This window comes from Etheostoma spectabile, chromosome 24 (genome assembly GCF_008692095.1).
Source record: "Etheostoma spectabile isolate EspeVRDwgs_2016 chromosome 24, UIUC_Espe_1.0, whole genome shotgun sequence".
Classification (NCBI taxonomy): Eukaryota; Metazoa; Chordata; class Actinopteri; order Perciformes; family Percidae; genus Etheostoma; species Etheostoma spectabile.
This window is the reverse complement of record NC_045756.1, coordinates 13540088-13555465: the sequence shown is the minus strand read 5'-3', so window position 1 is coordinate 13555465 and position 15378 is coordinate 13540088. Positions and strand designations below refer to the sequence as shown.

Here is a 15378-nt window from a genome sequence, read left to right as displayed (position 1 = left end):
GGCTAAGCCCCGAACCTCCCCAAGTCCTAGAAACGCCCCTGTGTAACATTATCAATGTACTTTAGCAGGGACAATGAAGTAGATGACTGTAATCCGCTCTAACAGACTGTCAGGCTGTCAGAGTAGAGCAACGCCATGTGATATAAAACTGAGATTACACATTACTGCACTTGGAAATGTCTCTGATAGAATTGAGATGGCCAAAATTGGCTTTACACAGTAGATGTATTCATGATTTGATTTCCACAGGACTAGATGATGAGAAGACTACACTGATTAAATCTGGACTTCAATCTGGAAGTTTGGGCCAAACATTGTCATTATTCTAAGTATAAATAATGGACATGAGAATCGAAGCTTCTCTGCATTAAGCAGTAGAGTCATGTTGGAAGTGGTTCTTCGAGAATATGGTGGCAGAAACACAGTTAAAGGTGCAGCACAGGACTGCTATACACATACTTGAAGTATATCTCAAGAGAACATTATAAATAATGGAACTACGGTTACACGAGTATATTTCTCTGAGTGCAACATTACACAGGGGGAACCCAATGGCAATACTAAATCCTTTTTAAATGTGCTTTGTGTAGCATTTTAACATTAATAAATAATCATCTCATCAATATTTGATCTTAATTGCTGTAAACAAAAGTGGCCACCACTAAATGTACCTGGTTTGCCACCAGGTTAGATTAGGCACTCAATCTGCAGGACTGATTTACAGTAAAGCACAGAAGGTAGACGCAAACGACACAACCTCAGGAAGGAAGTGATGTTTTTTGCCATCAAACTAACAAACAGAACTAAAGCTTTCTGAAACTTGGGCAATGGATATGAATGCATATTATGCTAACTTTTAAATTAGGATCACCATTAGCATGGGTGTTTATATTATAATATTGCTTTCGGTAAATAGGAATAACTTTCGTTGCTGTAAAGTAGATTTCCTGAAAGTTTTAGTGGTCTTAAAGATTCACCTAAAGTAAATACAAGTCAACTGTAGCAGGATCTTAAAATAATAAAAAGAGTTAGATAAAATAATTAGCACTGGTGGAAGTAGTGGAGTAGATGCAGGGCTCAGTGGACTGACTGGCTTTTCTTCTGACAGCTGTGAAGTGTAAGGATCTTACAAAGATCTCATGACTTCTAGGAATCCATTTTCCACCATGGTACTAATCTAATCAGGTGACTGGTCTCATGAGAGCCACATGATGCCATTTGGTTTCCCTCACCCCTCTTGATTTTTACCCTCCCACTGAGATGTGATAATCACACTTTTTGCCAAGCAGTTTTCAGGATCGAGAAAAAAAATAGCCAACAATTGTGTTTGGTTTTTGTTGCAGTCTGTGTGTTCCTCTTATTGACCATAAAAAATATCACAGCTCCCAATCTCCCTGAGAGTAATTAAATGTCATTAAGAGTCAGAAGGAAAGGAGGAGGAGGGACAGAGAGACAAAAAGAATCAACGGATGGTGGATGGGAGATAAATTCTAAAGAGGACAGTGAAGGGAAAAAAAGTCTGTGTTAGAAGTGAACGCAGAGGGAGATAGTTAATCTCATGGTTGTCAAGGAGATAATGAAGAACAAACTGAGATATAGTCGTGTGTGTGTGTGTGTGTGTGTGTGTGTGTGTGTGTGTGTGTGTGTGTGTGTGTGTGTGTGTGTGTGTGTGTGTGTGTGTGTGTGTGTGTGTGTGTGTGTGTGTGTGTGTGTGTGTGTGTGTGTGTGTGTGTGTGTGTGTGTGTGTGTGTGTGTGTGTGTGTGTGTGTGTGTGTGTGTGTGTGTGGTGTGTGTGGTGTGTGGGTGGTGTGTGTTGTGTGTGTGTGTCATGGAAGGGCCTTGAGATTCATGAGACAATGAAACACCATGAACAGAACAAGGAGCAGTGAGGCTCAACTAAAAAGAGGGAAACTTACTCAACTGGAGGGTAATAAACTGAAAACGGCACAAGGTGGACAACAAACTGGTGTGCAATAATATAATAGAAGAACAGAACATAGAGAAGTTGTTTAGCATGACGTCAGTGTCAAATGATTGGCTATTACGCTTATTGGATGACGATGCGTTGCAATCCAACAAAACGTGAACTGGCCTCAACCATTAGTGGTGCACTGTGTTGTCTTGTTGTGGTGCACTGTGTTGTCTTGTCTACTGCTTTGAAATCTGCCGATCCTTTCCCTCAAGAATGGACCAGCATTATGTACTTGTACCCTAACTGTGCAACAATAGTGATGCAACATAAAGGATCAGACTAGCAGAGTATAGGACAGTAGAAATGTAATCAGGGCACAGAATGTGGAAGAAGCTGGTAAAAGGAAAAAAAAGTAAGAGCAGAAATTGTCATTCGGAATAAAAAAATTATAAAATGTGGGAGCAGTAGTCAAGCTTCAGAATGATTATGTCCACCATAGAATGTACTGCAGGTGTTGTAGTTTTATAAATAGTATAAAGTGACCACTAGTTTGTGCTTTTGAAATGCATTAGTTGGTTTTGGTCTTCAGGAGGAAAGAAGAGTAACATTTTTTTCGTGGACATCATTTACATTTACTGACAGCCTGTTGGGGAACACTAATATTTGAGCAGTAGCATTTCAAAATTGAAACAAACTGAGTGAAAACAAAAGAGAGAAGGGCTCCAGAGAGAGGGGGAAGAGAGGAGAGAGGAGAGAGAGAGAGACTTAAATTAGGATTTGACAAATTTAGAGTCCCTGGAGACCAACCAGGAGGACGGGCCAGCTACAGAGGAGTCAGTTCAACTGGCAAACAGAAAAAAGTGGTAGAGATAGAGACAGAGAAGGACCAACAGACAGATTAATAATCAGGCAGCCCAACCAGTGTAATGAACACCATTAAGCAGCATTGTCCCTACAGGACAAACATTAGGGAAGACCCAGAAGTGCTCCCATAAACGAGAAGGAGAGAGACGGAGAGAATGTAAAGTTGGAAAATCAACACATTGGAAGAAGATTAAAAGCATTTTTGTACTTTTCTCTGAGCTCCTGGGAGACATGTAGACATTATTGCTTTACAGCAGGAAGTAAGAGCACTAACAGAGTGAGGTAAAGCACGTGTACACAAGACCAGCAGTAATGGGACTGTCACCCCAAGGAAAATAAAAATGCCTGATCAACAGAACAGACTCGTGTAATAAAACTCCACAGGAATGCAGGTTGTTAGCAATAATATAAATACATGCACAGCTTCGACCAGAGGCAGATGTCAGTAAAATCTAAAAGCTGTGCTGCTGGCAAAGTGTTGTAACAAACAATATTCTCTGTCTTGACGTACAGTAGCCGCCACAGTTGAAGGAATGAGAAGATTGATACTACTCGTCCATTAAAGCTTAATGGAGATGCGGGAAGAGTCCGTTGTCACTGTGAGGTTGCTGGGGAACCAGAGGAGACTAAGAAGGAGGCCAAGAAATAGTCTGGCATAGGGCTGTCCCAAACAAATCTTATTTAAACGATTAATCTAGCGATTTAGTTTTTGGGATTAATCTAACAATTAACTTTTCAATTAGCAATTATTTTCCCATTGCTCAATTAGTAACAATTTACGCAAAAGAAATGTCAATAAGATTCAAATCTCTATTTAATACATTTTTTTAACACTGTACTGTTTTATCCAAAGTAAAATTAATTTGTAGTGCAATTTGAAGCCAGATGTAGGAGCAGATCAATCCAACAACAAAATAAAGTCACTTTCAAAACTAAATAAAAGTAAACCGAGCAAGTGCAAAAAGAGTAGCCTGTTTTAGTTTTTTTTTGCAGTAGCAAGTAAAATAATGAATGAAGCTCTAGTTTAACATCCAAGCTCTTCTCTCTTTAATCTTAAATCTTATACTTAAACTTATTTAATGGACAAACATAAACCTACCAAGTCTTGGCAAGAAAGTGAACTAGCATCTTATCAAAGTTCCAAAGCACTAGTTTTAAGTTAATTTATGCTTTTTTTAATCCTCAGCCTTAACTGTAAAAAAAGTTATTGTCCAGACCATATCCTGCATCAAAACGACCATATTTTGCTGTATCCACTAAATATTCGATTTCTCTAGACTCTTGAACATACTTATTGTAAAACTTCTAGATTCCTGCTAAAAGTGAGTGTTGTATCTCTCTCCTAAGAGCCTCTGCCTTTCAAAAAGATATTTAAAGCGAGCCTAGTGTCCACAGATTAATGCAGGCACTTAGTGTGACCTAGGTACTCATACAAACACAGACATGTTTAACTGAAGAATTTGCTGATAGATATAGAACAGTCACTTTGTATTTACACCCAATTTACTTCACCATTTACTAATTTGGTTGTTTTTTTGACCATCTACCTGTGCTACATGTGTTGGTATAATTAGTTTTTAATGCCGGCTGGGAAGATGGAGAAAGAGGCTAAGTCACACTGGTCATGTTTTCCATGTGATGTTGCGAGTCGAGGTGCTTACGTTACACAGCTGAATCATTGGCATTTTGTTATCTACGAACTGCTGAATAAGTAATGAAAGCTTCCAAGTTGTTACTTTTAACTGTCGAGCATTCATCACATTTATTCTTATGTGACCTGAATGCAGCATTAGGGCAAGTCATGGGGGATCTCGTGATCATCAGCAGAACTCCCTTTTCCGTCTCACATACACGCAGTCGCAGACACAATGAAGCAAGTACGAACAGTGTGTAAGTTGATTCCCTTGACATCCAAAGAATGACTGCTTATCCACAGTAAAGTCGTAACAATGGTCTTCTATCCAGCTTTGAGGAGAAGCACAATGGTTAGCCTATGAGCCGGTCTGCGTCTATCCAGCAATATCCTGCATCTACTTCATTGAGTGCAATCACTGTCTAAAGCCGCTTACAACAGGCAATGTCATTAGGGTAGCTTTCAGGGAGACGTGAATTAATGCTGCTACAGAGGTTCTCCAACTCTGAGGCAAAAAAGAAAAAAACTTTGAAAAACATTTAATATTTGTAATTTGGGTATTTTTGGCACTTAATATGGTCAAAGTTTAGGAGCTTGCAGTGTGGTAAAGCAGGCACATTGTCCCAGTTCTCTACTGGGATCTGCTCTGTGAAAACCAGGCTAATTAATTTCTCTGTATAGCTGACAAAAGGTTGGAAAGTTTCTCCTCCTCTCCTAGTTTCAATAGTTTATCACATTGGGGGGCAGGGATTCAGAAGGTCGGCTTTGTGGGAGTGGTGTGTGTTGTTGTACTGAGATACAAAAAACACCTCTGGGAAACGGCATAATGATGTTTTCGTGTTTCCATACAATTTATCATAAGACATTTCTGAAAACTAATTGCCTCAGTTGGTTAGAACCTAACATGTTTTTTTTTTTCATGCTTTTGCCTTGTTTTGCTGGATATGAGGAAATAAAAACAAATTGATTCTAGGGAAAAGAATCAATAAAAAAATGTTTTTTCATGATAAATACAATTTTAAATGTTCTTCTCCCACCCCTAGTATTTGTGTTAGACAAGACAAAACTGTGTTGTCATTGTGTTATTACACAGAAATAATAGACACAGATTGCAGCAGCCTGGTGTTATTTAATCATGCACAAGTGCTCATTCATAGTAAATCATTATTTCCCTTAGGCTAAAGTGTAAAGCCATATTGATTTAAAATAGATCTTAAGATAATTAGGCGACTGGCGCTAAAATGGAGCGTATTCAGGTATATTCAGACAGACCGTATGAGGAAAAAAGTGTTTTTGAAAATGAAAGCATATAAACATGTTGTAGTAAAAAATAAAAGTATGAACTTGAAAATGAGCATAACATAGAGACCTTTAAGGCACAGCTGCATGGAGGTTCTTGTCCCCCCCTACTTACAGGCAATTGTTGAGACACATAATCACACTAGTGGTATCACTGCCGGGGATTAGTTTTGCTCCGCCCCTCCCTGTTCTGACTGCTCTTATTCACATCTGTGATCATCATCATTAGCAGCTTTTGGGTGACACTGTGCTTTCTTTTTTTTTTTTACTGAATGAGAATTAGAGGGATAGACTTAGAAACCACACTGTTCATCTGTTTAGAAAAGCAGCTAAATCACTGAGCGGAAAAGAGCAAATCTTTCTAAAAGTGCTCTGACGTGTTCATACGGTAGTCATGGAAAGATCACAGGGTTTCCAATAGTGGTTGCTCAGTTTTGCATACAGGCGGATTTAAAAATCACAACTACTTGGAATCACAGAGCTCTGATTGGCTGCTGATAGTGACAAAAAGCTTGACACACTCTAAACACTCTCTCTGCTGAGTGTTTCGGTCCCAGTCGGAACACACCGTCATGGTTACAGGTGGGAGGGAGGCGTATTGGAGGTGGATGATGAGGATTAATCATTATCTTATTTGGTCTGGCCTCTGGGGCCAGGGTGAGGTTGAGCAACATGGTGACAGATGGGGAGCACAGCTGGTATTTCATCTGTGACTCAGGTAACACACACACATACGCACACACTGCGTATGTGTGCCCACACTGTCACACACAGACATCAGTTTATCCGAATACCACATACACATATAAAGATAACAACACACAAAGCGCAGGTGGGTTGACATTACATGTAATACTCCACATCATGTGTGTTTTGTTTGATATCTCTCTGCCGTGTGGCTGTACATACTGCAGCAGTTACTCACTTCCTCTCAGGGCTACTAGCGGACATACAGCACAAGATCTCCACGTACATATAAAACACAATATAGTACATGTTCATTGCTATTTTCAACCTGCCACAGTGCCTTTTTTTTTTTAAACTTTGAATCCATCGGTAATAGCCATAAAAAAACTTTGGAAAACACCTTGATAAAGCAATCCACTGTTCTCTACACACCTTCATTTATTTATCCCTTTCACCCTTTTAGTCAAAACATAATTGCAATTGAGTAGTCAAAGGCAGAATCACACACACTATATATCTGTATTTAATGCCTAGTGATTTAGTGAATGGGACAGGATTTGTCTTATCTCTGTAGCTCAGTGGCAGCAGAGAGATAACACACACTTATGCAGCATGTGTGCCTGCATTCAATTGTGTTTGCACACACAATCCTGATATATGACTGTGTGTGTGTGTGTGGTGTGTGGTGTGTGTGTGTGTGTGTGTGTGTGTGTGTGTGTCAATGGTATCGCAGAGAGCAGGTTGTCTTCCGTAGTAGACTTATTTTCAGTGCCGCCTGTTGCAACGGAAGATAAAATACTTTGGGATTGGTCATCAGTCGAGCAGCTCAGCCTTTAAAAGCTGCAGTCATTTGTGTGTGTCGCAGTGATTCCTCTTACCTGCTCGGACTGTTCTGTAAATGTTATCTTTACTTTCCAGCCATCACACAGCACTAACTACAGTATTACCCCAGAGACTGAACACCATTTTCATAGTTTAAAATCATAAACTTCACAGAAACGGTTTGACAAATCTTATGATGTATGTATGTATGTATGTAATGGTTTGTAGGGCTGTGCCTGTGCTCTGCAGTGGTGGCTTGTTGATATGTGTCTAAGTCTTGTCCATCTCTGTGTTGAGTCTAAGTCATGTGCAGGTGTAATAATGTGTGCTTCTTTGATCAGAATGCCATCTGTTTAGTTGGTAATACTGGAGGAAATAATACACACTCACATACACACACCTGCTGCACATCAAATATAGTTATCTTCCTGTCTTTGGTGTCTCTGGTGAAGATGAGAGGGTAGGTTAGGATGGAGAGGGGGGTGGCTGCTTGCTTCAGGAAGTGTGTGTGTGTGTGTGTGTGTGTGGTGTGTGTGTGTGTGGTGTGTGGTGTGTGTGTGTGTGTGTGTGTGTGTGTGTGTGTGTGTGTGTGTGTGTGTGTGTGTGTGTGTGTGTGTGTGTGTGTGTGTGTGTGTGTGTGTGTGTGTGTGTGTGTGTGTGTGTGTGTGTGTGTGTGTGTGTTGTGTGTGTGTGTGTGTGTGTGTGTGTGTTGTGGTGTGTGTTGTCTGGTTGTGGCTGTGTGGGTGTGTTCTCCTCCAGTATTGCACAAGACATGGTGGTGGTCAGCTCTGTTACAATATGGTCCCCTGTTCCTGAGCAGTGTGGCTTCCGTTTCTGGCTCTGTAATGCTGTGTTCAGGTTATGTGGAAATGATAATTATTTGTTTTTTTAAAGCACCAACTTAATGACACATTTTAGTAACTATTCAAGTTATTAAAAGTGATTGGTTGAAGTTTGAAATCTGAATGATCTGCTTTGTTGGAAGCATCTTTAATTTTAAATGTAGTAGAGAAACTGAAATGCAGCAGAAGAACATGACTAGGAACAGATACACAGGTACAATTCATTACACAGGGAATAAGTTACCTAATAAAAAAAAATAATAATAATAATGTTTAAAAAGCATTAATTAGTGTCTGTCTGAGAGTAACTCTCCCATTTGATCCAGATATTTTCTCCCTTGTTTCTCTGTATTTGAAGGGTGCAGCTCATCCTTAGAGCAAAGTCCATAGTTGGGGCATTTCTGTGAAGTAACACATTATTTTACTTTCATGAAGACATGAACATCTTAAGAAGATCACTTTTACACAAACCTTTTGGCAGATCTCCAAAATACAGAGAGGAAAATAAAACCATACTAAAAGCAGTATCCTTGATTTTATTCAATTGCTGAAGGTATAATACATTTTAAAACTAAATTCAAAGTGTTAGTTTCACTTCTCTAAAACACGAGTGGTCTGTGCACCTGTTTCACATTCAGGCTCTTCCCCTTCCCTTAAAGGTTACCCTAAAAAAACTAAATCCTAACTCTCAAAATACTCCAATTGTAATGTTCTCACTTTGGAGGAGTTCTCTCATCTATCTGTCTCTGTAAAGACGTACAGCAAAACACACAACTGGCAACATTGTGCGTGATTGTTTGTGTATTCCTGTGCTCTCTCTCTCTCTGTGTGTGTGTGTGTGTGTGTGTGTGTGTGTGTGTGTGTGTGTGTGTGTGTTGTGGTGTGTGTGTGTGTGTGGTGTTGTGTGTGTGTGTGTGTGTGTGTGTGTGTGTGTGTGTGTGTGTGTGTGTGTGTGTGTGTGTGTGTGGTGGTGTGTGTTGGTGTGTGTGTGTGTGTGTGTGTGTGTGGTGTGTGTGTGAAGGATGTCGGTGCTGAGTGAGGCCGACAGAAACAAAACCTGCAGACTCTCTCCATCCCTTTCTCCTGACCACAAATGTTTCCCTTTCAACTATAAATACCCCCCTGAAACCTGCCGTGTTCTGTAACATGAAACTCTGCTCAAGTGATTTATTAAAGTCCAGAATAGCCCAAAGTGTCCTGTTACAGCCAAAGGCTTAATGCTCGAGCTAATACAGGGCAGTTTTTTAGAATTTTGTGAAGATGTTTTATTTGATTAAACATAGACAGGCTTTCATGTTAAAAGCTTGAATCCGGGTGAAAGCTAAACGTAATCGATAGGAGAGAGATGTCTGCTTAGAGGCCATCCAGGTTGTGGTGAGGGATGGAGAGGAAAGATGTGAGGAAAAACAAAGCTGCATTAAGGATGGAGATGACAGTAAGGCCACTAGCTAAGTTTCCATCCACTTGTCAATCGAATTATCTGAAGTTTGGGGAAAAAAAACTCACGCGAACAAAGCTAGTGAAAGTGTGTTTCCATCCAATGGCTTTAAAGCCATTAAAAACCTGCGCATAATGACATCACATGCTGTTTTTTGATCAAAGTGGTATATCAAATTGAATTTAGACATTCCATTCATTTTCGCACTGAATCGCACAACACTCAAGCAAACATTTGCAAACTAAGTTTTTCTAGACAAAATGGTTTGTGCCGTCTACCAACATCAACATATCAGGCTATAATAAGACAACAACGATGCTATCAACACATCGCTATGACGATGCAGATGCAACTTGCCTTTTATTTTCCCTCCGGCACCGCTGCAAGACTCCTTTTTTTTTTTTTTTTGAGACATGTCTCGCTGTTTGAGCGCCTTCCATTAACTCCGGAGGACGTCCCTCGGCTTGTCTTAACCTTTGTCGGGCATTTCCTTTGCGAGTTCCTGATAAATTAAATTCAAAAAGTCTCTTGTCTCCTCGTTCGTCCACTTCCATCTGTCTTTGTTGACACCCGCCATGTCTGCAGACACAGCGGAGATACTGGGCGTAAATGAACTAAAACTTCTTCTTCGTTTTGTGGCGGGTTGCAACCATAAAATGACCTAAAACTTAATTGCAATTCATTATTTATTGGGCAATTAACGTTTCTATCAGCGTTTATTGCATAAGTCGTATATTGATCAAGATAAAATCCAATGAGACCAAACGAATTTCCTTTCAGTCGATGTTCATGAAATTTAAACAAATGTTACTGTTTCCATAAGGCATTTTTCATTTGATATCACTTAATTCAGATGAAAACGTGTGGATGGAAACATAGCAATAGATTCTCAGTCAGCGCCATCTGACTCTGATCAACACAGATTCATCTAACAATACATTATCATTACCTGTTTTTGCACGTGTACTTGTACGTGTCTGCACATCGCATTATTGCTAACACACCTAAATGGAAACTGCATACTTCACATTTTTTTATTTACAACATTAGTGCTGCAGCTATTTTGGTTATTGTTTGATAATTGGCAAATCTAATTTTCCGGCTAATGAGCTACCAGCAACTAGTAGCATCTCCAGCATGTACAGTATATTTATGTAACACTATCCTTTGTGTTCCTGGATATTTGTGGCACTGTTCCATATGGATACAAGTAACGGGAAGTGTGTAAGAAATGTGTTAGGTGAACCGACGGAGCAGGCAGGTGGGAGAGAAGAGGAAGAACGGTAATCGTGTGGGCGACAAAGTTGGCAACCTGTCCATGCTATCTGGTTTTCATCTCCTCCTTTACTGTAAATCAGATACCAGTCAGTTACTACAGCATTATTAATTGTTATTCGTACTTTCCTTTCAACTTGCTTTCAATTTTTTCTTTCACTTCCTTTCATTGCTCTCCCATAAATAGTTGAGAGGTGTGTGCGTGCACGTGCGTGTGCGTGGCATTCCAGTCTGAGTCACATGCCGGTTCAAGTAACCGTGGTAACAAAAGTTCTCATTCATGGAGGAGAAATTACTCATTCATTCTGACTTTCTGTAATCTGTTTCAGTGTGTCACACAGTATTATGTTACAAGTGTGTGAGAGAGTGAGTTTGTGTGTGAGAGAGTGTGAGCGTATCAGGATCATGATACATTTATTTATCTCCCATTGAAATCTAGTTACATTCGGAAATGGCAAATGATGTGTGATTGTACAGAGGTTAGATGTTTTATTTAACTTTACGGAGCTTTGCAGTGTCAATGCAAAGCTTCACCCACTGACCCACACTGCATATCATATCACCTAGGGAATTATTTAAAATGAAGACATTACACAAACGCAGAGAACACTCAAACTTTTCTCTCCCCCCCCCCCCTTGCAGTGTGTTGGTGAGGAGAACTGGGTGGACAGCAGGACGATTTTCATTGGACACAAGGAGCCTCCTCCAGGAACAGAAGCCTTTATACAACAAAGATTCCCCGACAACAGAATAGTCTCCTCCAAGGTCAGCGAAAACACCCACGCATACACACAAAGATCACTACCTGCTGTAGTAGCATAGATACTTCAACAAAAATACACAACAGACTTCTCTTTTATTGTTTCAGTCACTTTTTCTTGGTAATAAGACACAGTGTTTCAGGAAGGTGATTTTATTTTTATATATTTGATTTTAAAGATAAGAGTGTCTCAATATTTTATTTATTCATTTAAATATGTTTAGCCACTTTAGCCAGTGGTTTATTTATCAATCATTTTATTCTGTCTATCATGTTTGTAAAATGTTTTTATGGCTGTGGTTTATTTATAGTTTATTTGTGATACTATCCAACTCCACATACAAATCAATGAAAAAGCATCTTAATATCTTTATTAACACTATAAGCATATGATTTCTAAAAGCATGAAGCCACATATTGCCTTTATGTTGTAGTCTCTTTAAAGGTTCTTGTTCACCTTGGATTTGACGTGGCTAATTAGTGACAACTACACTCAACGATTTGTTTGACTGAACTGTCTCATGTCTTCCCAGTACACATTTTTGAACTTTGTCCCGAAGAACATGTTTGAGCAGTTCAGGAGAGTTGCCAACTTCTACTTTCTCATCATATTTCTGGTTCAGGTAAGAGCGTTTTCTGTTTCTGTTTACATTAATTACAGCCATTTTAAATGTGTTTCACTGCTTTCATTTCTACAAAACATGCTTTTACATCATGCTGCTATACGCAGGGGAACAACAATATAGTTTCCCCCCCTAGGATCCTGTGCTACTCCTTTATTAAAATAACTACAGTAAAAAAGAAACCATCATACTAAAATTTCTTTAATTAATGGGCTGATTTAATGTGTCCTGTTATACACATTTTGGCAAGAATCAAGTAGGAATTTTCTGCAAAACAAATCATATTTTAAAAAAATAAAATAATTCAAGGACAATTTACATAAAGAACAAAGAGAATTGCCACTATAAAATTTCACTCAAAGTAATTAAAAGAACCGTTATTTGTTTGCGAGTGTAGAAGGAGATTTGGTCCATTGATATTTTTTGTATTTCTAATTTCCTAAGGGTCAGACATTACTTAGTACACCTTAAAGCTGTCTGTCATTTTGATGCATTATTCTGCTTTACATCCATGTTGGTCTTTTAATTCTCTCTGTCACTTCAGTTGATCATCGACACTCCCACCAGTCCTATCACCAGCGGGTTGCCCCTTTTCTTTGTTATCACAGTCACAGCCATTAAACAGGTGAGAGCCAAAGGTTTTCACTTTGCTTCAATTAGATATTGATGTTCGATTAGATATATAGATATTATTATTATTATTATTATTATTATTATTATTATTATTAAACACTACACCATTAGCAACACCTACAGACACACTTCATCACAACACTTTTACATCCCACGCTCTCTGTCTTTTTTTTCCTCTGTCAGGGTTATGAGGACTGGTTGAGACACAAAGCAGACAACGCAATCAACCAGTGTCCCGTCCACGTGGTGGAGAACGGGAAAGTGGTCGGCAAACAAAGTCGCAAGCTCAGGGTGTGTGTCAAGAGATAAATCACTAGAGTATCACCCCATATAAAATAAACTGTGTGTGTGTGTGTGTGTGGTACTGTATGTAATGTATACAGAGTGAAATTGCAGCTATAATACCAGATGCAGAGGATCTGCCAAAGGATGACTGTTGGCTGAACTGAAGGTTTACAGGTGGTAAAGCAGAAGGTTATCTTAGGCTGAATCCCATTCCTTCCCCTTACCCCTACCCTTGGCCCTTACCCCTACCCCTTGGCCCTTGAAAACCAAGGGTAGGGGTAAGGGGTGAAAACATACCCCTATGAATTGGGACACCACTTGGTGACATCACCATACAGTATTGATCACAAACCTCCAAGATGCCGTCTAGGTCTGTGATTGTGTGGGTTTGGACAACAGTGTTATATATTTTATAGTTATTTTAGGTTCACTTTGGTAGTGCAGAGTACTTATCTGTGTAGTACTGAGGTCTGTTTGCAATACAAATGTGTATACACATGCATCATGTGTACATATACATACATTACACCCTGTATACATGGTGTGTGTATATCTGTTTCAGTTATCACCGTTTTGAATGTCATTGATGTTCACAAAAACATTTTGTTGACAAAAATCTGTCTTTATTTGGGGATAAATTGAACATAACAGGCAAAAACGTTACATAAAATAATGTTACAGAACCATTGTCAACTATTAGAACCATAACTAACATGTCGCACACAATAAAAGGCACTCATATGTGTAAAACTAAAAAATACACACAAGACCACAAACAAACTACACACACACTACACTGTTGTAGCTACAGCTGCTCTGATATTCCAGACCAGTCTGGAGCCTTTTGGCCAGTAACCCCCCCCCCCCCCTCACATATCATCAGTGTCCCATATCAAAACCAACAACAATATAACAAGTGCATGAACAATGAACAGGAATTAATTAAATATTATTACAATAATAGTAGGCTACCAATGCAATAATGAATGGGTACAACATGAAACATATGAATTAGGAAACGTCTGCTCGTTTGCAGCCCCAACCTGGATCAGCTGCTGTGTCCTCCTGTGTCCTCCTGTGTGAGACAGGGCGGTATATGTTAAGCACGTAGCGATGTATCATAGACCGTTAATATATATCTAGCTATACAATCTATGCGATCTATACAGTCCATTCAAGGCAGAAATATGTGGGACTGGTTCAACGTTAGCGTTAGCGATTAGTGTTAGCATTGCAAGCTAGCGATTTTTAAAAAGTTTCAGTTAGGAACATGGGTACACATGTACAGGACTGCATAGACCACAAAACAAGACTGTCGTAACTTTTTAATCAATTATTTAAAGCTGAAAGTACTTACATTCATGTGTCTCTCTGGTTGATGCAGCAGCCCACACTGCCTGTGTGTTTCTAGTGAGGTCGCGTCCACACTAGATCCGTAGGGTATACAGCCCTTGATCTATGCCCTACCCCTAGCTCGTAATACGTATTGGACCGGCACTAGGTGCCGCGTGAACGCGCAAAAGGTAGGGGAAGGGGGAAGGGGTAAGGGAGGAATGGGATTCAGCCTTAACTAGTAGAAACAGGATGTGACATGCCATCCTTGAAGACACTACATCTAGACATGCCAGAGGCATTTTTAAAAAATAAAAAAGGATGCCTCTTTGTTTTCTGTCTCAGGTTGGAGACGTCATCTTCATGAAAGAAAATGAGACTTTTCCCTGCGACCTCATCCTTCTTTCCACGTCTCGAGATGATGGGACCTGCTATGTTACTACAGCCAGTCTTGACGGAGAGAGCAGCCACAAGGTGTGTACTGTGCAGTATGTGTGTGGTATTGAAGGACAGGCCAGTTAGTTCACTTTATCCAACCTGAATATTTTATTTACTTCCTTCAAGTTGAGGCTGCCAGTTTTCATTGCAAATGTCTTATTTGGTCTCTTTTCATTCACCCATCCGTTCTCCCGTTCTTAGACATACTATGCAGTTCAGGACACCAAAGCTTACAACACCGAGGAGGAGGTAGACACCATCCACGCTACTATAGAATGTGAACAACCACAGCCGGACCTATACAAGTCAGTACAACACACTATTCACGCACACAACTGAAAAACATTGTCATACACTGACAAATAAATGTTTGAAACATGTCTTTCCTGTTACGTATGTCCTGCACAGATTCGTTGGCCGTATCAACATCTACATGGACAATGAGCCAGTGGCCAGGTAACCCAAAGCCGTAAAATACTCCAGGACTAGGAATATGGTCCATTTTTCTCCAGTAAAGATCAAAGTAGACATTTCC

General features: G+C 39.7%; 1 protein-coding gene across 8 annotated transcripts in view; it reads left to right on the top strand.

The window, feature by feature from the left end:
• The window catches only part of atp11a (ATPase phospholipid transporting 11A), a 46398-nt gene that overhangs the window by 9601 nt on the left and 21419 nt on the right, over nucleotides 1–15378 (top strand). For all 8 annotated transcript variants that reach the window (XR_004327874.1, XM_032505972.1, XM_032505971.1 and 5 more), the window contains 7 exons: nucleotides 11415–11537; nucleotides 12066–12155; nucleotides 12700–12780; nucleotides 12972–13079; nucleotides 14751–14879; nucleotides 15045–15148; nucleotides 15252–15299. Coding sequence is in view for 7 of the 8 variants with exons in the window: in XM_032505972.1 (XP_032361863.1) it covers nucleotides 11415–11537; nucleotides 12066–12155; nucleotides 12700–12780; nucleotides 12972–13079; nucleotides 14751–14879; nucleotides 15045–15148; nucleotides 15252–15299 (683 nt within the window). In the remaining variant the exon portion in view is untranslated. The remainder of the gene's footprint in view (nucleotides 1–11414; nucleotides 11538–12065; nucleotides 12156–12699; nucleotides 12781–12971; nucleotides 13080–14750; nucleotides 14880–15044; nucleotides 15149–15251; nucleotides 15300–15378) is intronic.